The following is a 22,973-nucleotide window of genomic DNA, read 5'->3' on the forward strand; positions in this document are numbered from 1 at the left end:
AAACAAGCACTAGATTAACTCTCATATTCCTCTCATTTCCAAGGCAGTCTGGTTCATTTACCACAGGCTTCGATTCAGCATCCATCACGACTTTAACGGTTGTGTGAAGTTTAGGGGATGATGATAATGGAGAAAGGAAAGCTTATCGATGAGGGTGGGTACAGGCTAATGTCCAATCCCATTGGTCTATCTGACCAGACATGATACGTTTTTGTGAAAGTCGTGACAACTTCCTGGTTCCTTATGAGAGTAAAATGTTCATCATGCACAGTCATTCCAAGTGGTGGAAATTGGCTAAAATGACAGGTCGAAGAACGAACGTCGTGGAATCGCACATGAGATAAAAAGCCCTCACCTTATGTGCTTTCTTCTTCAGTTTCTCCATAGTGGGTATAAAATGAGACTTCAGCAGCTCGGGCCTTGCCTTGCTTATTATGGGTTGTGCAAACACTGTGGGATGAGAATGATGTCACTTGGTTGCTGTTGTTTTTTATCTTAGTTCTTCAGATTCCTTAAAGGTAGGTATGCATAACAGCTAGACAATGTGTGGTGAGAGAGAGAGAGAGAGAGAGAGAGAGAGAGAGAGAGAGAGAGAGAGAGAGAGAGAGAGAGAGAGAGAGAGAGAGAGAGAGAGAGAGAGAGAGAGAGAGAGAGAGAGAGACAGAGAGAGAGACAGAGAGACAGAGCGAGAGAGAGACAGAGCGAGAGAGAGACAGAGAGAGAGAGAGAGAGAGAGAGAGAGAGAGAGAGAGAGAGAGAGAGAGAGAGAGAGAGAGAGAGAGAGAGAGAGAGAGAGAGAGAGAGAGAGAGAGAGAGAGAGAGAGAGAGAGAGAGAGACTGAACATAGGATGTAGGACAAATACATTAGTAGACATCAGTGTACTGTTATATGAATTACAAAGACGTTGGGTGGAGAATATGGGATTTGAAACCAGGTTCCAAGCATCATGAACCATCGGTCCTGATGGAAACACTAAACAGGTCAGCCCTGGTCATTGTAAACATGCATATGACCTATGGTGGACGATAGAAAATGATGCGATAAAATACAAGATGCCACCTGCAGTGTATAGGAGACTCCAAACAGCAAGGATGTATGGAGTGAGTCCAACATAAACGCTTCTGGAATATTTATTATTATCCTTACAAATAAAACTTGCACCAACCTTTGAACCGAACATTTAAACATTGATAATTGTCCACGTAATCACAAGATACCTACCTACTCAAGTGAGAAAAATGTTATTGATGCAAATAATCTTCATTTTACAACATTTTAATGGCTATCCTTAAGATACACTATACCTGTGCACAATTCGACCATGATTCGACAACAGCATAAAAGGCCGTCTTCAAATATGTATTTTTGTACTTTGTAGTATGCATTACCTTCCTCCCTTCTTTCCTTCCATATGAGTGCTGCTTCATCAGGATGAAGATTACCACACTGCGGTTGCAAGCATGGAACGGCAGCGCCAATACAACCATTATACCTGTACACTGGTACTCATTTTGCTGACCTCGTAAGGATGACAGGCTGATGATTTCATCCATAAGGATCATCCGTAAGGATGATTTCACCCACCTGGTGTTAATTCAGTGGCCAACATTGCTCAAACTCAGGATCCTAAGATCCCACGCCAGCCACCCTAACCACTAAGCCAACACCAGATGTACCTCCAAGGCTATTTCCTTCCTTTGCATATGTTGTAATGAAAACATACCTTTCTTTTATGATAGAACATGCTTTGTTCAGTCTTCAAATGTGCAGAAGTCATAAATCCTCTTGAGTGTAATTTAAAGCGGTTACATGATATAAAGGAAAAATGTACAATTACCCAGATTACATACACAATCAAGCGAAAACATACCTAATGATTATGACGGGCGACGGTTTCACGTGGGAGGAAAGACGTCCGAGACCTTCAGATTCCGAGTCAATTCCTTATTAAACCACCACGGTAAAACTCTCCAGAAAAACCCCTGTCAGGTAACTCCGTTTAACCAAAGCTAAAGTGCGTTCACATCTGACGAAATTAAAGGCAAAATTATCCTGCGACACGACTCCCCCTCCGACGGAGTTAAATGAACAGTAGGTCCAAACAAAATGCAATATGGTGTCGGAAAAGAGATATATACTGTCCAAGTAAAAAAAAAAAAGGCACAGCAAAGAAAAATGGTCCACAAGCAAAAAGTACTCTCATAAATATCGTGCTGGGAAGTGTACATGGCACCCAGAGTGAATCATATATGACAGTAAGCGTATTGTTATAGTAGGTCCGTAGTGATGGTACATCATCACTATAGTAGGCACCCACCCTGCATCACTACAATTCTCCGTTGTGATGGTCAACCCTTTGGTCAGTGGAATGGTCAGCTCTGGTGCTGTGTCAAGAAAAGCTGGCTTCAAGCAATCTGTGGAGAATGTATCATAATCACTGTTAATATTGAGTATGATGGTCTAATTGGAGCATTGTAGAACTTTGTAAGGTCCGTCATAGGTAAGGGTTGCTGCAAGGGTTTCCGGACAGCATCATGCCGTACGAATAAGTGGGTGCACGTAGAAAATTCCTGGGGTATAAAAAACGGGCGTGATAAAGACGCATGTGTCGGTGTCACCCAGGGGCCCTGCAAGGCCGAACGAAGTTGGTTGGCATAGTTGATGGTGGCGGGGCAAGGCGTCTTTGGATGCTGAGAAGAATTCTCCTGGGAGACAAAGCAGTGCACTACTGTACAATAGCTTTGCAGTGGAGCATCCAATGTCGTCATTTAGAAGAGCTCACGTACCAAGCAGGACCATAAGCACGATGTCCGTCCAGTACGTGGAGTTGTTATGCACTTTCAGGGAAGACTTGATTTGGCGGTGGAAATGCTCCACAATACCATTTGCTGCTGATTTGTAAGCGGTGGTTCACACATGGTTCGCACACCCAGGACTTGAGTCAGCTCGTGAAATAGAGCCAATACGAACTGGCTACCATGATCCATATTGATGGTTGATGGAACACCAAAACATGTGATTCAGGTGTGGACAAAGACCATAGTGATGGGAGATGCATTGATTTAAGCTATCGGTGTCGCCTCCGGCCAACAAGTGAAGCGGTCAACACAAGTCAATAAATAGCGGTGCCCGTTTGAAGGTGGTAGGGGACCGACAAGATCCACATGCACCCTGTCGAAACGCCGATCTGATGTTGAAAAGCTACCGAGTGTTGCAACAGCATGACGGTGGATCTTGGAGCATTGACACTGAAGACATTGCTTGGCCCAATGGCGCACATCTGCGTTAATTAATGGGCAGACGTAGCACGTGGAGATGAGTCACTGGGTTGCTCAAACACCCGGGTGCGCAAGTGAGTGAAAAGTGTCGAAGACTGTGTGACGGAATACGACAGGAATGAAGGGCGTGACTGTCCCATCAATGTATCACACACGAGGGTAGAGTTTGTCCCTGGGAGCGGTACCTCACAAAATGTAAGCGTACTGGTTTCAGACTGTACAGTGTAGACGCTGGAGCTCTGTGTCCTCCCATTGTGCTGCTGCAAGTGCATTAAAATCGATGGCCAGTGTGTTGGTAGAAGACAATGCCAGGACCTCGATGTATGAGAGAGCATCGGCCACCAATGTTTATGGTTCCTTTGATGTGCCAGATGTCGGTTGTACATTGCGAAATATAACTGAGTTGGTGAAGTATCCGAGGAGAGTGAGAGTCCAAATGGGTGGATGGAGCGAAAGTTAAAGGTTTGTGGTCAATCAGGACAGAGAATTGTCTAATCTCTAAAAAGTGGCAGAAATGCATGATGGCGAGGTACACAGCGAGCAATTTTTTTATCAAAAGCACTTTACCTGTGCTCTGTTGGTTTCATCATTTTCGAGAAGAAGGCCAGTGGACGCCAGTCGGAATCGATGAACTGATGAAGGGTTGCAACTGATGTCTATCATCATATCAGGCTTGTTGGCATCTCTGGCTTCAGATGAATCAGGAGTGAGGTGATGGATAGTGCATCTTTGATTTTGTGGAAGGCTGACAAGGTTTGTTCTGACCATGACAACACATCAGTGTGCATGTCAGTTGCAATTAACTCTTTCAGCGGCTGCAGTGCTGTGGGTTAGTTTGGAATAAATCGATGGTGAAAGTTGATGAGGCCCAAAAATTCTCTCAGTTTGCATTGAGATGAAGGCAATGGGAAATCCCGAATAATCTGCACCTTCTCCTCGAGCGGACAGACGCCTGCGCATTAAGACAGTGGCCGAGGAAATTCAACTCCAGAACACTGAAAATGTACTTTGTGGGATTAATGGCGATGCAGAAGTCTTGCAAATGGGTGAAGAAGAGACGTAGGTATTCCTGATGTGTTTCTTTGTGTGGTATTGTGTGGTATTGCATAGGTCGAAAGGCATCTGAAGGAATTCAAATAGGCCTAAAGGCGTGATGACTGCTGTCTTCGAGATGTCATCTGGATCCACGGGAATCTGATGGTACGCATGAACGAGGTCGATCTTGGAGAAGATTGTAGCACCATGGAGTTTCGCAGTAAAATCCTGGATGTGTGGAATGGGTAGCAGTCTGGAACAGTCTCGTTGTTTTAGGACTGGTAATCCCTGCAAGGATGCCAATCCCCAGGTGTGTTTTTGGGTACCATGTGCAGCGATGGAGCCCATCTTCTGGGCAATGGTCTGATGATCCCACGTTGTAACATATAGTCAAACCCCTGTCAGGTGATATAGAATGTCTCGGGTGCTAGTCGGTGAGCAAGCATGAAAACAGGTGGTTCCGTAGTCTCGATGTGATGCGTGATCTGGTGTTGATGGGCTGGATTGTCGCTGATGGGCTCATGAAGGACAGGAAGTCATAAAGTACTTTCTTAAAAGGGAATGTGGGCGTGGAAGGAAGACAAGTGATATTCAGTGATGGAACAGTGGATGCTTTACCAAGAACACCAAGGTGTGTTGAGACATTGAATAGATGGCAATGTTTGACATCTACAAGGAGATTAAAGTGATGCAAAAAAATCTGCACGGAGGATGGAGTATCTGGTATCAGCAATGGTGAACACCCACGGAGATGAACGACGTAAACCCAAATCAATCTGGAGGAAATGTTCTCCAAAAGGAGCAATAGCACTGTTGTTAGCGGCATGTAATGAATATTCTTGTTGATTTTTCCATTCAATGGCAGATGGCAGCACACTGCTCACCTCTGCCCCTGCAGTCACAATAAAACAAAGTCAGCATGTATGATCGACAAGGAAGAAAAGACAACTGACTTAAGGCGCAGGTGAACTTGTGGCCATTAGTTGTGGGCCTCGTTGTTTTCCTGCAGCCTGTAAGAGCTTGGTGCTCTACACTAATGGGCATTATCACCGAAGGTCATGCGGTACCAACACCAATCTGGAGTGTTCACGGAAGGTGAAGGTGAATGGTAACTCGAGGCACGGCGTTTCTTTTTGTCCCTATTAGGGGTACATGGAGATGGGCATGATTGGTGTTGCACAGCATGGAGCTCCAGGACGAGCTTCTTAAGATCGGCCATTTCAGATTGCAGGTGTGTGTGGTTTATGTGTCGCATTAGCTACGATCGGTGTAATGGTATCAATGAGATGATCAGCCAGATCTACAGCAGTGGGTAGTGCCAGCTCTGTGTTGACTGCAAATATCATGCGGACATGTGGTGATAAACGCTGCAAGAAAAACTCATGAAGAAGGGACTGGTCAAAGGTGGCATGGTGGTCACCGAGAAGCTGCCGCAACTGACGCAGTAATTGTGTGGGTCTTCGATCTCCGAAATCCTCGGCTGAAAGGAGATGTTGAAAGCAGTAGTGCTCAGATGGAGCCATATGCTTTATGAGCGTGATCTTCAAAGTCGTGTACGGAGCGTTCGTTGGAGGTTGTCATAAAATATCTCTCACCTCCTTCGCATACTCTGGTGATAAGGAGCCAACAATGTATTTGAATCACAAGCAGAGTACCCGCCCTACGGGTGATGTTGGTCCAAGCATGCAATACGTTCTTCTGACGCATACCTTTATTTTGGCGGTGTATAGGCAACTGACAGCTCTGTATATGTAACAACAAATAAATTGGGTTACGTGCATGAAGCAAAAACATACCGACTGATTACAATTCAAAACACCTCACTGCACTGGAAAACGTGGGTACAGGAATACTGCACTGTAAATGGTGGAGACTTGCAATACCCTCCCCCACCTGGAGGTGGCGGTACACGATACACATTTACATCGAGAATTTGTGTCCCCCAACTCACCCCTCCCCCAAAACTACTGGCAAAGATAAAGAAAATTAATAAAACACCCCGAAACTTTAATTGGGGTCATGCTGATCCTCTGTAGCAAGTCTGGATGTAATTGGCCCAAAACTGTAGGAGGAGTAGCATTGACAAACAAACACAAACGTGGGAAACTGCTCACCCGAAGGTCGTGATCTCATCCAGCATGGCAAATGTTTTGACAAAAGTCTACTTTAGATTGGGCCGAATGGAATAAAAGGAAGTAATTTTAGCTAATGTAAGCAGAATTACAAGACATTGTTAATTATGCTACAGTTTTGTCACAATGCATGGAGCAGAGAGATAGGATCAAAAGGAAGACAGACAGACAGACAGCATTCTATGATTTATACAGACGGTTAGAGAAATCTTGTAATTGCGTTTTTGAAACATAAAATGTTTCACTTTCACAGCAGCTCTTTTTTTTTTGATAAAAAAGCAGATTGAAAAGCACTCACTGGATGATGACAAAAACTGGTATTTTTGCAATATAGTTCATGCATGAGAGTAAATCTGTTTTGCAAGAAAATGTCACTTATGCTTAAAAAGTCTGAAAGGAGCAATTAAAGTATTATGGAAACACATTTATGCATTATGCATAAGCACTACTTTTGCACCGAGAAGGCAAATGTACAACTTCTGTGTCCCAAGTATTTTTTTGTCATTCGTACAATATGTGCACAAACTCCTCCATGAGTTGAATCAATAAAGGATAAAACAAAGTGATGAGTGTATTTAAGAAGACGAAAAATGCAGGAAAGCAAGAGAAGGCTCCATTTTCTCCATGAAAGACCTCCTTACCAGCAATCCTTTTCATCCATGCAGCCTCCTCCATGCCTAGGTTGCTGCTGATGATGCGCAGAACGTGACCCAGCAAAGCGTTCATGTGAGTGGTTGTGACGCTCGTGCAGTTCGGTCTCTCGGGGTCATTACGGATGTCAGGTCCATGATCCCACCAGTGTAGAAGGTAGTTGCAGAGCATGGGCAATGTCACCTCAATGACATGCGGCATCTCTGTGTAGCGAGCGCCGGACTCGGCCAACTGGCGAATGTCCACGAGGACCTGCTCCAGGTGGGGCATGCCGGGACACGCGTCCTCCACCTTGGAGGGCAAGAGCAACACTGGCGGAAAAAGAAACGACAAAAAGAAATGCACAGACAATTAGAAACAAAGAACAGGCCATATTGTGTCAGTTGGTGGTGTGCACGATCAGAGCTGGATGCAGGACTCTGCTAATTTTGCTTTTTGATTTCTAATGCCAATGATACAACAGTTTATCAATGTGCACTGGGATTCAGCTTACTGGCACGCTCACGCGGCGTCTTCGTCACATACACAGAGTATGGGTTGTTCTTGTTGAGCTCAGGTTCCAAGAAGGCAACAGGGAAAGCTCCAGCGAGGCCGGCAACACACTCGCCTACCGCGGGCCGATGCCTGCACAATAAAAAGAAGAGTGGTCATTGCAGATAGTGTGGCAGCTGAAAGGGTGGTTAAAGTTGGAAAAGGAGAATAACAACAAAAAAATTTTAATGCCAAGAGGACAAAGTCAAAAAATTGCAAGAGGGACATTATGAGGGAAAATACAGACTGATGTACATGGAGCTTTCATCAAATCCCTTTGATGTTGTGTAAGTGGTCTCTCACATCTGGGGAGGTTCTAGCTCCACATACTTGCTGGACAGAATTTAATTCAAAGTAATCCGACTTGTCAACTCTCCCAATCTTACTTCGTTCTAATTACGCTGTAAAGTTACGGTACTGTATTACTTCAGTTTCTGCTCCTGAGAGCTTGCTGCTTGTGTACCTCCGCCATTAGCGAGACCACAAAATACTCAACAAGCCACAACATCGTATGATCATTGTGTACCCATTGGCAACTCAAGGGTAGGTCATTATGATGTTTCTTTCTTCCCCTTCACTGCCAAAATCTGGAACTCTTTACCTTCTCGTGTCTTTCCAAACATTTATGACCTTCCCCTTTTCAAAAAGCAGATTTTATTTACTTCCTCAAAAACTCTTGCACTATTCTCTCTTTCTTCACTTTTCTACCGAAACAGTTCTTTTACTTAAGGCCTCGCTTCGATGACGACTATATAATCCGTGACTGGAGCCTTAAACATGAAAAAAGTAAAAAAAGAAAGCAGCATGTAGTTTAATATGTTTAGTAACCTGAGAAAACTTTTGCCATTGAGAGCAAATTAAGTATGCAGTCTTTAAATAATAATTGCTTGGTTCAGCAAATGCAGTAGTTGAGAACAAAGGCAATCCAGGAATCTGTTAGTCAACTGGTGAATTGAGTAACCCAGCAGGACTTCATTGGTTATAATTTCTAAGGTTCACTGAAGAGCTGTCACAAACGCCCACAAAACACGCACTCACATGCACACGGAGACAGAAGACAACACAGAAATTGACATCAGGAAAAGATGGCCATTGACCTTGGAGGACATAACTTCCTTGTACTCTGTGGGTGCTGACGAGGCGACCTCGAGTGGCAGTGCTTGCCTCTCAGCACTCAGCAGGACACTTTGAGGGAGAAATCCCCTCCCAAAAAGATACCAACCTACGGTTGTTTGTCGGTGCTCTGTCCTTTAAAAATGATGAGCGTCAACCAAAGAAGCAGCACGTACCATTTTTAAAGTCTTTGTTATGACTCAGCTGGGGTTCAAGCAATGACCTCCCAGACTCAGAGTGGTCCCTCCAACCACAATACCACTGCAGAGTCTGGTGATCTGAATTTGTTGTCGTTTTATCATCTCAATTTGTAATTTTCTTGATTGAAAGCAGTTAATTGTGGATTTTATTTCAAACAGAACGTAGTGACATGCATCTTCAAATATATCGTATTTGCAGTGGAAACGAGAATGGCACTCACTGGAGCATATGCCTCTGCCAGGCTGAACAGTTTATGTTTTGTGTCCCACTGAAAGGCCGGATCTGGATCCGGACCTCCAAAATCGAATTGGCTTTTGTTCATCACCTAAACAACTCGTACACAGTTTTGTCACAACTCGTCCACAACTTTTTGAAATATCATGCCCAGAAATATCGTTTCTGGCCTCATCTCTCAATGGTGAAGAATCACTTGTGAATTTTAAAAATTCTCGTATCTGGATCCAGATCTTCACCACAATCCGTCCTTGTCATACAACCAATCTGTCCACCGAGTTTCAGCCGGATCAGTCCATAACTTTTTGAGATATCGCGTTATACTGTACATCATTTTTAGCCCTATAACTTAATGGCGAATAATCATTTTGAAAATTCACATATCCGGATCTTCAACAAAATTGAACAAATTCTTCCTTGTCCACATCCAAACTGTCCAGCAAGTTTTGTCTGAATCCGTCCACAAACTTTTGACATATCCTGCTAAATATCGTTTTTGTCCCTATCTCTCAAAGGTGAAGAATCACTTTAAAAATTCTGTCCACAACTTTTTGAGACATCATTGTCAAAGATAGACAGACAGACAAACGAACAGACAGACAGACAGACAGGGGTGAAAACGTAACCTCCACCAGAAGAGGTAATAATGGTATCGTTCATCTTGGAGCAGGAATGGTTTTGTATTTGCAAAGAGGGTAATAACTTGGTGTCTGCTTTAGCATTTACATCAAGACATTGAAACTTTATCTGTAGATCAGATCAATTATCACATCTGCAGCATTATATGGAGTCATCCCAAAAGGGGTTAAACTTTCTCCTCCTTGAACAACGCACAACCAGACAACTCGAATCTCTTACACTTCATTGGAATTACACTCACCGATAATCAGATCTACCGCTGGCAGGATGGTCTTGACGTACACACACTCGCCTCTCAGCTGTCTAACCTGTGTTTCAATGCCGACCCAGCGATAAACTGTCATCCTGGTGTTTCACAGGCAGGGCGATTCATCAATGTGTGTGTAGTTCCTCGGATGGCTGTTAAAATGGGTGCCCCGTCTGCTATCATTAGTTGGTCGATGTTAAAGATACCACGGTGTCCTTTGTGAAGAGTCGGCGAGCTATCGCCGACACCATGGCCAAGTTACAAATTCCTGCCCGAGCTACTGCTGGGAAGGCAATGGCAAACCACCCAGAATAACCTTTGCTCAGGAAGCTGCTTCTTTGGCACCAACACTCTGTGAAGAGTATGATTGATACTGTACGTCAGAGAGAGAGAGAGAGAGAGAGAAAGAGAGAGAGAGAGAGGGAGGGAGAGAGAGAGAGGGGGAGAGAGACAGAGAGAGAGAGAGAGAGAGAGAGAGAGAGAGAGAGAGAGAGAGAGAGAGAGAGAGAGAGAGAGAGAGAGAGAGAGAGAGAGAGAGTGTGTGTGCAAGAATCATATCTCAAATATGTCACTATTCAAGTCTCTCATGATCAAGGTGTTGTTTACATGAGGGATGTAAAAGTGAAAAGTGACCATCTCAACTGCATTAACATAATGGATGTTAATGACCCTACAATGTTATTTGTATACAAGGTCAAGGCTAGTGGAAGAGCTTGAACACTGAACTGATCAGGATGAAAAACACCAAAAGGAACAGTCGAGAGAGGGGTTTGGGAGGGGGGGGGGTGCACTAACAACAGGGATGATGGATAAGAGAGAGTGAGACTTGGATAAACAATGGGTGTGGAGAGGAATTAGTGGTAGAGGAGGATGCATGGGTGGACAAGATGGATGCAGAGGCAAACTCTCAGGAAGGAAATCCTGGAAATTTGGAAGGAGGTGGGTTAACAGTGGTAGAAAAGGTCCTGGTTTTCGATGGGCAATGATCTGAGTTGATGATGAATAGCTGTCTTGAAGACTTGGAGGGAAGAATGAGATTGAAGAGAATGTGAAAGTTCATTCCACAGGCAGGAAAGAAGAGGAACAAATGAGTGGAGGTTAGCAGTGATCCTGAATTTTGGTAGTTTCACCAGAAGGGGGTTGATTGTGAGCAATTTGTGCTCTGCAGAAACCTGTGGGGAGGGGTAACAAAGCACAAAAGAGCAGAGGGTGCAAGACCAGAAAGGAGGTGGTAGAAGACAGAGAGACCATCGATCTGTCTGCAATGGGAAAGTGAGAGGCCCATAGACTCAGCTTCAGCACAAGAGATTCCAATAATGTTGAAGGCCTTGGTTTCCATGGCGTTAAGCTGAGCAAGGTGTGAGGCTGGGGTGCCAGCCCAGAGGGGAGAGCAGTACTCCATCGAGCTGTGGATGAAAGTCTTGTAGGTGGAAAGGACTTCAGGTGTGCCAAGGAAGGACTTTATACAACAGATGATGCCCAGTCGGTGGCTGGCTTTGGAGGCCAACTTTGAAATGTGGTGTGCCCAAGAAAGATCATGGCTGACAATGAGACACGGGAGTTTGAGTGACTGAACTTCCTCACAAGTATTGTTAAGAAAGTATATGGGGGGTTTCCAACATGGTCCTTTGTGTGATATGAGAGAAAGTGAAGGTGTGAGATTTGTCAGGAATGAAGGACATATTCCAAGTGTTTGATTAGCTTGTGATTTTGTCAAGGTCTGAAGAGAGGGGAGAGGTTGCTATCTGCCTTTCTGAAGGATGAGTGATATCACGGCAGAAGGTTGTCATCAGCAAATATATAAAGAGAATTTTCAGCAGAGTCAGAGAGATCGTTAATGCATATTAGGAATAGGACTGGGCCCAGAGCACTAGGTTTGGGGGACTCCAGCCTTAACAGGGAGAGGAGATGAAAGGATTCCTTTGAGAGCCACATGTTAGCTATGAGAGTTGAAGAAGTCAGTCACCCAAGAGTGGATTTAGCCTTGATAGCCATAGGCAGAGAGTTTGGAGAGCAAGCCATGATGTCAAAGTATCGAAAGCTTGCGATATGTCTGGGGAGATGGCTCTGGTCTCATGTCTGGCATTTAGGACCTCCATCCATTGTTGGGAAAGCAGAATCAGCATGTCCAGGGTGGAGTGACCTGATCTGAATCCAAATTGATGGTCAGAAATCAAACCATTGGAAAAGCGGAAGGATTTGATATCAAAAGTGATGATGGATTGCATTGACCTTGCTGATGATTGGGAGCAGGCTGATTGATCTGTAGCTGCAGGGATCTGTTTTTGCACTTTTTTATGCAGAATGGTGAAATTTGACAATTTCCATGTGGCAGATGACCATGAGAAAATGAGAGGGTGAATGGAACAGAGAGAGGGTGAGCAAGAGCAGCAGAGCAGGTTTTTAGGACGCGTGGGCTGATGCCGTCTGGACCGGTTGGAGAATCTGAGTCGAGGTTTGACAGCAAGCTATCCACCTTGTCAGGAGTAAAGGACACATAGTCCAGGGACAGGTGGGTGCAACTGGGTAACGTGGGTACAGAGCATCCTACGTCATGCAAAGTCCTTCTTTAGCACATCTGAGCTTCTAACCACATACAAAGCTTTCATCGGCAGCCTGATGGAGTACTGCTGTCCACCTCTGGGGTGGTGATCCTCCCTCACACCGAGCTCGGCTTCATGCTGTGGAAAGCAAGGCTTTTAGGATCATTGGTATCTACCGTGATGAGGCCGAGTCTTGGGGTCTCTCATTCTCTCACCGCAGGCAGGTCGGTGGTCTTTCTGTCTTCTACAATCTCCTCTCTGGCCTTGCATCCCTGCTTTGTCTGTGCTTTGTCCCCCCTACATTTCCTGCAAAAAACCCCATTCTGGTAAAACTACCAAAATCAAGAATCACTGCTCACCTTCACTCTTTCATTCCTCTTTTTTCCCGCCTCTGTAACAAACTCACACACTCTCTTCAATCACACTCTTCCCTCCAGGTCTTCAAAACAGCTATTCACCACCATCTCATATCTTTCCCATTCAAAACCTTGATCTTTTCCCACCCCGTTAATCCACTCCAAACCCACCTCCTTCAAATTCCGTTTTCCTTCCTGAAATTCCCTGTAGTGCCGCATTGTTTTCCCCATGTACCCCGCCCCATACCTCTCCCTTTCACATATCTCCTAACATCTCTGTTCCCCACTGTTTTGTGCATCCCTCTCCCACCCCTCTTATCTCCTGCTCCCCTTGTTTTATGTTCTGTCTGTTTGTTCTTATACGATCCTCGACAAAGTATACTAAATAATTTTTTTTTTAACTTCCACATTCTCTTCAATCTCATTCTTCCCTCCAGGTTTTCAAGACAGCTGTTCACCGCCATCTCATATAATCTGTTCACTTCCCCCATCCAAAACCGTCTTATTTTCTACCTCCTCATCATCTTTTCTAATATTTTATATGCTCCCCAAAGCCCACCTCTTTCCAAATTTACAGTCTTTCCTTCCTGAGAGTTTGCTTCTATATCCATCTTGTCCATGCCGTGCATCCTCCTCAACCCCTCATTCTTCCCCACTTCCATTTTTTTGTCTGACTCCTTCAATTTTGTCTCTACTCGCAACCCTGCTGTTTGTGTTTCCCCCCCTCTCTTTCTGCTGTTCCTTTTGTTCCGTTACATCCTGATCCATTCTGTGTTCTTGCTTCTCCACGAGCCTCGACTTTGCATACAAAAACTCCTCCATGAGTCTGAGATCCAGTAATGAAGGTGTATCTTCCAGTGGAATGTTTGCAAATTTACTCACCTTTCCATAAACATATTCTTGCTTGTCGCCATCATGTACAGACAAGACATTATCTTGTAGCATGAGGACTGGACATCATCAACTGTGGGGAAAAGTCAAAATATTTTCATCACTAATGTTACGATGGCAATGACAATGATCTACCGGATACTGCAAGTCTTATAGATAATAAAATAAAAAAAAATTCAATTTTTTCTCTCCATAACTCACCAATGAGCACGGTACCGAACTGGTACTGTGCAATGTGCTTGAAAAATGATGTGAGGATGGGAAGGAGTGCTGTGGTCGTGTAACAGATGTTTTGACCCATGGCCCGGAGCTGTGTGCGGGTGAGTGAGCCCCGACCGAGGCGCACACCCTCAGATGTGTGTTCTAGATCTTCGGATGCGTAGTCGAAGAAAGAACGCATTGCTGCACGGATTGTTTCCGGGCCCGACTTGATCACAGTCCTGGAAAGAAGAAAACATCTCAGCACCTTGATAATGTATAAAATCACCGCTGTGAAAGAGGAAATATATAGCAGGAAGCAGAGGGAAGTAATATGCAAAAAACTGAGTGTACATTGAGGTAAAGATATGTGGGGGAGGGGGTGGGGGGGAGAGGATGATGGATAGAATGAGGGACGATGAGGTTAATCAAGATTGAAACATGATGTCAAGAATCTGAATTACTCTTCAATTGCTTTTGTTTCGATGTGATGTATTTTGATTTAATGACATGCTCTTTCTTATATAATATAAAGAGTACCCTCCCCAGTGACAGGAAAAGTTTTACGTTAATCTCTCAATTTAAATTGTTTCATGGATTTTAAAAACGTTAATTGTGTTGCACTCCTGGTTTAACTCAGAGCCAAAGCTATGAGCTATTTATACCCCCCCCCCCCCCATCGTGAAATGGTGGTGCAACATCAGGCGGCGGAGGTTCAATTTGTCTAAAATGAGGGAACAATATCCTGGTTGCAAAATAAAATTTGGCATCAACATTACCCATGCTTGTTTCCCCGTAATTTCAAAAGTGAATGTTGAGCTTTTCAAACGCAGTGCGGAAAGCGGTCGCCGTAAACGGGAAACAGACGAATGCATGTACAGGAACCACAGTTCGTAATATATAACAGGTGACTTCCAAGGAACTTAAACACAGAAAGAGACCATTCAGCCCATCAAGCCAGCACAATGGTTGCTGACCTATGACAGTTTTTTGTATACAGTCAAGGTTCGTGGAAGAGCGAGAACACTGAACAGATCAGGAAGCAACAGGACAAAAGGAAAAATAGAGAAGGGGGGATGGGTGACAACAACAGAGGAGTTGAAGGACAAAATAGAAGGAGACTTGGAAAAACAATGGATGTGAGGAAGAATGGGGTGGACAGGATGAATCCAGAAGAAAACTTCTCACCCCCAACATCTTTCCTATCCCCTCCTATCTCCCACTTCCCTTCTCTCTACCCCCACTTCCCCCCCCTCTCTCTCTCTCTCCCCCAATGCCCTCCCCCTCCCCACCCTCCTCTTTCTCACCTCCCTCCCCTCTGTCTCTTCCCCATCCTCTCTCTCCCTCCCCTCTATCTCCCACCTCTCCTCTCTCTCCATCCCAGACTGTCCTCCCTCTCCCCCTCCCCTCTCTCCCCAACTCTCCTCTCTCCCCCTTTCTCCCTCCCCTCTCACCCTCTATCTGTTTACGGTCTTTTTTATGTTGTTTTTATGTTTTTTATGTTCTTTTAAAATGTTGACCATACTCTGTCACAGAGCGCCGGTGCCACTGAAGCAGCTTCCTGAGCAAGGGTTATACTGGATGGTTTTCCATTGCCTTCCCAATTCCCAGCAGTAGTTTGGACAGAAATTTGTATTTTGGCCACAGTGCTGGCGATAGCTCACCTATACTCTTTCCAAAGGACAGCGTGGGGATCTATAACATCCACCAAATAATGTCAGTGGACGGAACGGCCAGTTTAATATCCATCGGAGGGACGACACACATATTGATGAATCACCCTGTCTTTGAAACGCCGAGATGACAGTTTATAGCTGGGCCGTGATTCAAACCAAGGCTCAGAGGCGAGTGTGCATACCCCGAGGCCATCCCGTCAGCCAAGGTCATATCTTAACGCACTGTTAATCAACAAACTATGGTTCCATGTTGTATTTATACGTTCAAAGTGCATCTCATTCGATATAATGCATTTATTTTGGTCAAATGTTGAGCTTTGCCTGCGTGTGCAGCTTTTCAAAAGCAGAGTAGGAAGCAGCCACCGGAAGTTGGAGACAGCTGAATGCACAAACGCAAGGACAGCTACACCATACTTCACAGCATATAAAATATCCTGCAAATATTTTGTTTATTTAATAGCTTTTCACCATCATTATGAGGAAAAAGATCAAACTGTTTTTGCAAATGAAGTGGTCATGGTTTTAATTATGGTGAATATTTTTTACCCGGACAGAGGCGTGTATGTACCTTTGTCATTTACAACTGGATTACTGGAACAGGTACCTGCAGTCTTGAGAGCGTGCAAGAATATGTAGACAGTTTACCACGATTGAAACATCAGCACCTGGAGTGGAGCACAAGGGTGACATAATTACCTGTTAATTCCTGGTCTCATAACGCACGGCTCAAGGCACAGTCTCAGGGGAGTTTGATCATTAATTTATAACATTGTATATCCTTCCGTTCAACTTGTTTGCTCTAAAAACAATATTATACAATGCCATAATGTTATGGCCAAATAATAATTACATGTTGCAGTAAAAAAAAACGTTTTAGTTCGAGAATAGCACTCGGTAGAGCGCATACCTCCGCTCGGCTGAACAGTTTTTCATTTTGTTTCCCAATGATAAGCCAGATCATTATCCAGACCTGAAACAAAACCTAATCGGCTTGTTCTTGTCACCTGATCAACTCATCCACCGAGTTTTGTCATAACTCATCCACAACATTTAAAAATAGTATGCTGTACTGTTGGAGCCCGCTATTAGCGGATTCGCTATTCGTGGATCCCGTGTATTCGCAGGTCATAAAGTGTGACCTGCTTCGACACTTGTGCTGAGCATATTCACATTTTTTTTATTTTACACTTCAGGACTGATCTCCTATATCTACCTGGGAAAATGGAAATCAGCCAACATCACAGCATTACAAAAAAAAAGAGGTGATCCCCTTAACTGCAGCCCAATGAGCTCACTGTACTTCAATTCATCAGCAGGTCATGGAATCTGTAATCGCAGTTGACATAAAAGCATTCCTTTTCTTCAACAGCCTCATCACAGGTCATCAATTCGGATTCAGACCTGGTCACTCACTCTACCTTGTAGATGCTGCTTCTACTCTCCCAACAATGGATGGAGGCCCTCAATATCAAACATGAAATCAGGGCCATCTCTCTGGACATATGTTGAGGTTTTTATACAGTCTGGCATCCTGCTTTGCTCTCTAAACTGACTGCAAATGCCAAAGGAATTTAAGGCCAACTCCACTCCTGGATTTCTAACTTCCTCCCCACTCTCAACGGAACCCTTTCACCTCGTCTACCAGTCAAGGCTGGAGTACCCCAATGCAGTTCTAGGCCCCACATTACTCCTGATCTTCATCAATGAGCTCACAGATTCTTTGGAAAATCCTCTTTATCTCTTTGCTAATGACTCCACTCTCTGCCATGACATCTCTCATCCTTCTGTCAGACAGGAAACAGCCTCTCCCCTCTCCTCAAACCTTGACAAATTCACAAACTGGTCAAACACAATTTTGCTGTTGTGTACATATTGTCCACCCTTTGTGTTTTCCCTTACCCCTCATCGTTACCTGCATCCTTTGTTTGTCTGTCTCTGACTATCTCCCTCTGCCCTGCTGTTCCCTTTGTTATGTTGTGTTCTGATTTGTTCCATGTAATCGTTCTTCCATGAGTCGAGACTCTAGACCATTGTAAAAAAAAAAAAACTTTTTTTTTTAAAAAACGATGCCCCGACATTCGCAGCATTTTTCAGGAATGTATCCCCCACAAATAGTGAGGTTCGACAGTATATCATTTTTCACCCTTTCTCTCAATGGTGAAGAATCACTTAAAAAAATAAAAGAACTTCTCGTATCCGGATCTGGATTCGGATCACCAAAATCGAATTAATTTGTCAATGCCAAACACCCAACCTTTCCACCAAGTGTCGTTCAAATCCCCCCATAACTTTTTGAGATATCATGTTAGATATCATTTTTGGCACAATCCCTAAATGGTGAAGAATCACTCAAAAAATTATAGTATCCGGATCCGGATCATCATCAATTTGTCTTGTCACACACACCCACCCTGCCCACCAAATTTTTTTTGAATCCGTCCACAACTTTTTGAGATATCCTGCTCACAGACAAACAAATACACAAACAAACAAACAAACAGACAAAAAGAGAGGGGTGAAAACATAACCCCCCATCCACCTTCAGTGGCAGATGCGCATATGATAAATTATTTTGTTTGGACCTGTTGATTATTTCCTGCGGTACATTACATGTTTTCCTGTTTCTTTGCAATCTACTCATATGAGTTTTAGTCAAGCTTCATGATCACTATCATATTTACTGGATCTTGAAAGATGTCTTTATGTAAATAGATATTTACAAAGAAATGAGAACAGCGTGAGCAGGTAACAAAGAAATTAGATCAATTTTGCTCATAAATACAGGATTTTGCAGCTCTGTGGAAAATATAGTTTAGGATTTTACCAAATGTGGATATCCGTTGCCGGATGAGGCCCGCAAGTCTGCAGAACAGGCTGTAACAGAGAAAAAGAGCAACATCAGACAAATGTATCATAACTGTTATTCATTCACTTAAGAAATTAGAACAGCACTCATAGAGTGCATAGTCTCGCTTCACATATGCAACATGCCACTATTATGGCCCAGTGCTATTATGGCCAAAAAACCTGCATCATCCATGCACCCTATTATGTCACATTGTTTCTTGTCATGGGATATGAACATCATAAATTTAATTCTTCACTCACATCAGGTTATAGATCAGAGATATGAAGTTTCAGATTTTTGGATAAGGATTTCAATTCAACCAATTATGGCTGGAACACCACTTCACTGATGACATCATAATTTTACCCTATATACCCTCTGAGGAGTTGATGACATGCCAAGTTTCAAGATTTTTTGTTGAGTGGTTTTGGAGAAAATGATGTCAAATTTTTTACTTTAATCCAATATGGCTGCCAGACCATGTGACCTATGACATCAGAGTTATCAATAAAATATTCTCCATGGGGAGTCCCTCCTATGTTAAAAGGTTCGCATCAATTGGACAAGCAGTTACAGAGAAAAATCTTTTTAAAGTAAATAGATGTGGACACACACACACACACACACACACACACACACACACACACACACACACACACACACACACACACATTGTCTTGCATCCTCTTCAGGGTGAAACTAACATCTCAAGTTGCTGTATCGTAATGGAGAGGTAAATGGTAATAGAGAGGGTTTGGAGTTTCTTTTCAAGAAATATTTCTGCTCGGCTTCCACGAGCCCTGATACCTGTATAAAATATACTGTATAATATACTGTATTCGGTACAAGTGTTTACACTGCAATTTAGCAATGACGAAGATTTATAAAAGTACTGTGATGGAATCATTGCAGTGTTTTATCCCATTTTATTGCATCACAAGATGAATCGGTGACGTTTCAGTCTGCAGTACATTTATAAATTATAATCAATTACTTTTCCAAGAAAGAAAAAAAACCCTTCCTAAAGGCCCTGTCACACCTTGACGTTTTAGCCAGCGTATGGCAAGGTCTCAAAATGTATGTAAAACGCTGGCGTACGCTGAACTATTGATGTTTTTTTTAAGTTTTGGGTGTATAATAACGTGTTGGACGTATGCATAACATATTAGTAACGTACATAGAACATTTTAATCACATATAGATAACTTATACCAACGAATGCTGAGCATGTTGTCGGCGTTCACAACCTATGCCCAACAATAGTCTAACTTATGCATAGCGCGTGGCAGCGTATCGCCGACGATCATGTGGCGAAGGCTATTCATAGGCTGCGGCTCGACGATTCAAATCATAACCGCACTAGACATCGAAGTGTGAAGCCGCTGTCACACCTTGACGTTTTAGCCAGCGTATGCCGACAAATGAAAAATTTGCCAAACCAAGCTGGCACACGTCGAATACGTTATGGGTAAGTTTTGTATACGTTAAGAGCACGCTGGCATACGTCGCAGTACGCTGGCATACGTCGTCATACGCCGAGTACGTCGAGAAATTTTCAGCATGTTGAAAATTTCTCGACGTACTCAACGTATGACACACATTCTGTATACGTAGTCCGTGAGCTGGACCCCCAAATTTCAGAGATCGGTATCAAACGAGGGGCAAAGCGGCATGCCATTTTTTTGGTAGGTCATGATGTTTAGTTTCGGAGATCGCTTGCTGGCCCTTCATGCAGGTTCGTTTTTAAGCGATATCCGCTAGGGGGGGGGGGGGGGCGCTAGTAGTGTGTAAAAATAACAATTCCTTTTTTCGCGGTATTTTACGTCTATTCATATCCTGCATCTTATCCAATGCTCGACTGAGGTGATTTCCTATTATAAAGTGGATAAATCCTTAAATTTAGAGTGGAAATTAACTGCAAATGAATTGAATTCCAAACGTTTAAATGCGATTTTCTCTTATTTCACTGCATGCAGCTAATATCCGTTTTGTCAAGTTTGTTTTACACCAAAATATATACATCTTTCTAATATTCTTGCTAGTTTGTAAGTAGAAATATTGTCGGAAATTGGAATCTGGCGAGAGTGAGTTGATATTGATATATATAAGGATATCTCTCCTGCAAATGACGTTGTGGTACCAAGTGCTTCTATCATTGACGGCATGAACCTGGTCCATAAGATGAGTGGTGACAACCGAACATTTGCAGAAGTTTCCGAGGAGCTGTTCCAAACTGTCTTGCAGACCTACCCAGGCAGCAAACGCATAGATGTAGTCTTCGATGTCTATCGGGATTTCTCCATCAAGAATGCAGAATGAGTAAAGCGTGGTTCATCGCAAGGAGTCCTGTTTTCGGTTATCATCCCAACACATAAATAAAGAACTGGAGGCATTTGTTGGCATGTTCTGCTTGCAAGGAAAACCTTACCCACTTCTTCGCTCAGGACTGGCAGAATAAACAGAACAAACTTGGTGGGAAGGAGCTGTTCGTGACATATGGTAGCAAGTGCTTCAGGATTACAGAGGATGGAGTCACATTGGATGTTCAGCAACTTGCTTCAAACCAGGAAGAAGCTGATACGCGGCTATTGTTGCATGCAGCTCATGCCGGGAAATCCAAATTCAAGTCAATCGTCATAGTGTCAGAAGACACTGATGTCTTGATCTTGTGTCTGGCATTCTGCAGGAGGATACCGTGCAGGCTATACATGCGCGTCGCTGCAAAGGACAGGAACAAGATACTTAGCATTGACAAAATGGAAGAAATGATGGGGGATGAAGTTTGTCTGGCGTTGCCTGGTCTGCATGCATATACTGGATGCGATACGGTCAGTGCCTTTTCTGGTGTAGGCAAAATCAAAGGCTTCAAGCTGATGTGCAAGGAAAAGGTGTTCCGTGATACTTTCGCAGCTCTAGGCGAAACCTGGTCCCTCACAATTGACATTTTGTGGGCACTGGAGTCATTCACCTGTCGCCTATATGCAGCCAGGACTCTCGAGACGGGCGTGAATGCCCTGAAGTTCAGCATGTGGCGAGCGAAGAAGGGGGGAGTCGAGTCTGGACAATTACCTCCATGCAAGGACTGCCTGGAACAACATGCACATCGAGCAAACTATCAGTGTGCAGTCTGGCGACGGAGCTTGGAGGCCAATCCTGATATGCCAGCTCCTGAGCCTGGGTATGGCTGGGTCGTTGTAGACGATGGCAATCTGGATGTTCTGTGGATGAGTGGTCCACCTGCACCACAAGTAGTACTCGAGTTCATGTCATGCAAATGCCGCCGTGTTTGTGAACTCCCAACCTGCAAATGTATGGTCAATGGCTTGAAGTGCACAGACGAGTGTAGGCTGAAATACTGTACCAATATGACAGACGACACAGAGGACAACCTTACCGATGGCTATACTTCAGAGGAAGAATCTGACAGTGGGGAAGAATAAGTGCAAAGTTCAGAATCAGACAGCTGTTATCATTGCCTCCCACTATGTTGTATGTAATTACCAATGAAACGTAGTAGTGAACATTGTATTTTCGGGGTACTTGTGGCTAATTACTTATGGCCACAAGTCTACAGTGTCAAAAAAGAGAAAGATCAAGTCTGGTTTAGTCTGTCGTGCGTTCCGAATCATATATTTGGGGCCTGTTACATCCCCCCGTCGGATTCCCCATACTTTCAACTCAATGTTTTTGCTACCATACATGAAAAATGCATTAACGAAGAAAAGGTATTTATTATGGGCGACCTTAATGCACGAATACCAAACCTCAAACGTTTTAACTCGCAAAACGGTTATTACACAAGAAACCCAGACACTAGATCAAACCAACACGGTCAAATTATTTTCGATTTGTGCAAAGAGCTGAACGTTCATCCTATAAACCACTTTAATAATAACAATCTTCACTGTGACGGCGGGATGACATTTCGACGACGTAAGATATGGATCTCGCAATTAGACTGGACCTTGTGCTCTACAGAAAGCATCTCGTTAATAAAATCATTTGAAGTTATTCGAGACGAAAATCTCCTGACTAATCATGCAGTCCATGATAGCTCTTCCATTACAACTATAATGAACAGCGATCCGTCTTCCGTTACAAAATTTTGCCACAAAGTTCTTAAACAGATTTACTACTATTGATTCTGAACAAAAGTAAAATTTTCCATCTTGACTTATAGCATACCGCTCCATGAACACTACTAAATTCAGTTTATATTAATGGACTACCACTATATATCTAAGATGTGTATACTTTCATGCTTTACCCTCTGTACGTGATGGTGGTCAATAAATAATAATAATAATAATAATAATAATAATAATAATAATAATAATAATAATATTGGACAGCGGCAGTATGCTTTAACATATTGTGATGTAGGCATGACATTTTCTAT

General features: G+C 43.5%; 1 protein-coding gene across 13 annotated transcripts in view; it reads right to left on the reverse strand.

The window, feature by feature from the left end:
* Positions 1–22,973, reverse strand: part of LOC147020464 (ryanodine receptor 2-like) — a 372,265-nt gene that overhangs the window by 170,565 nt on the left and 178,727 nt on the right. For all 13 annotated transcript variants that reach the window (XM_085895797.1, XM_085895798.1, XM_085895792.1 and 10 more), the window contains 7 exons: positions 18,551–18,600; positions 16,331–16,391; positions 14,054–14,292; positions 13,844–13,925; positions 7,591–7,721; positions 7,088–7,408; positions 356–450 (listed from right to left, as the gene is read on the reverse strand). In XM_085895797.1, coding sequence (XP_085751923.1) covers positions 356–450; positions 7,088–7,408; positions 7,591–7,721; positions 13,844–13,925; positions 14,054–14,292; positions 16,331–16,391; positions 18,551–18,600 — 979 coding nt within the window. The remainder of the gene's footprint in view (positions 1–355; positions 451–7,087; positions 7,409–7,590; positions 7,722–13,843; positions 13,926–14,053; positions 14,293–16,330; positions 16,392–18,550; positions 18,601–22,973) is intronic.

Source organism: Eptatretus burgeri, chromosome 9 (assembly GCF_056783735.1).
Source record: "Eptatretus burgeri isolate ZD-2024b chromosome 9, Ebu_testis_v1, whole genome shotgun sequence".
Taxonomy (NCBI): Eukaryota; Metazoa; Chordata; class Myxini; order Myxiniformes; family Myxinidae; genus Eptatretus; species Eptatretus burgeri.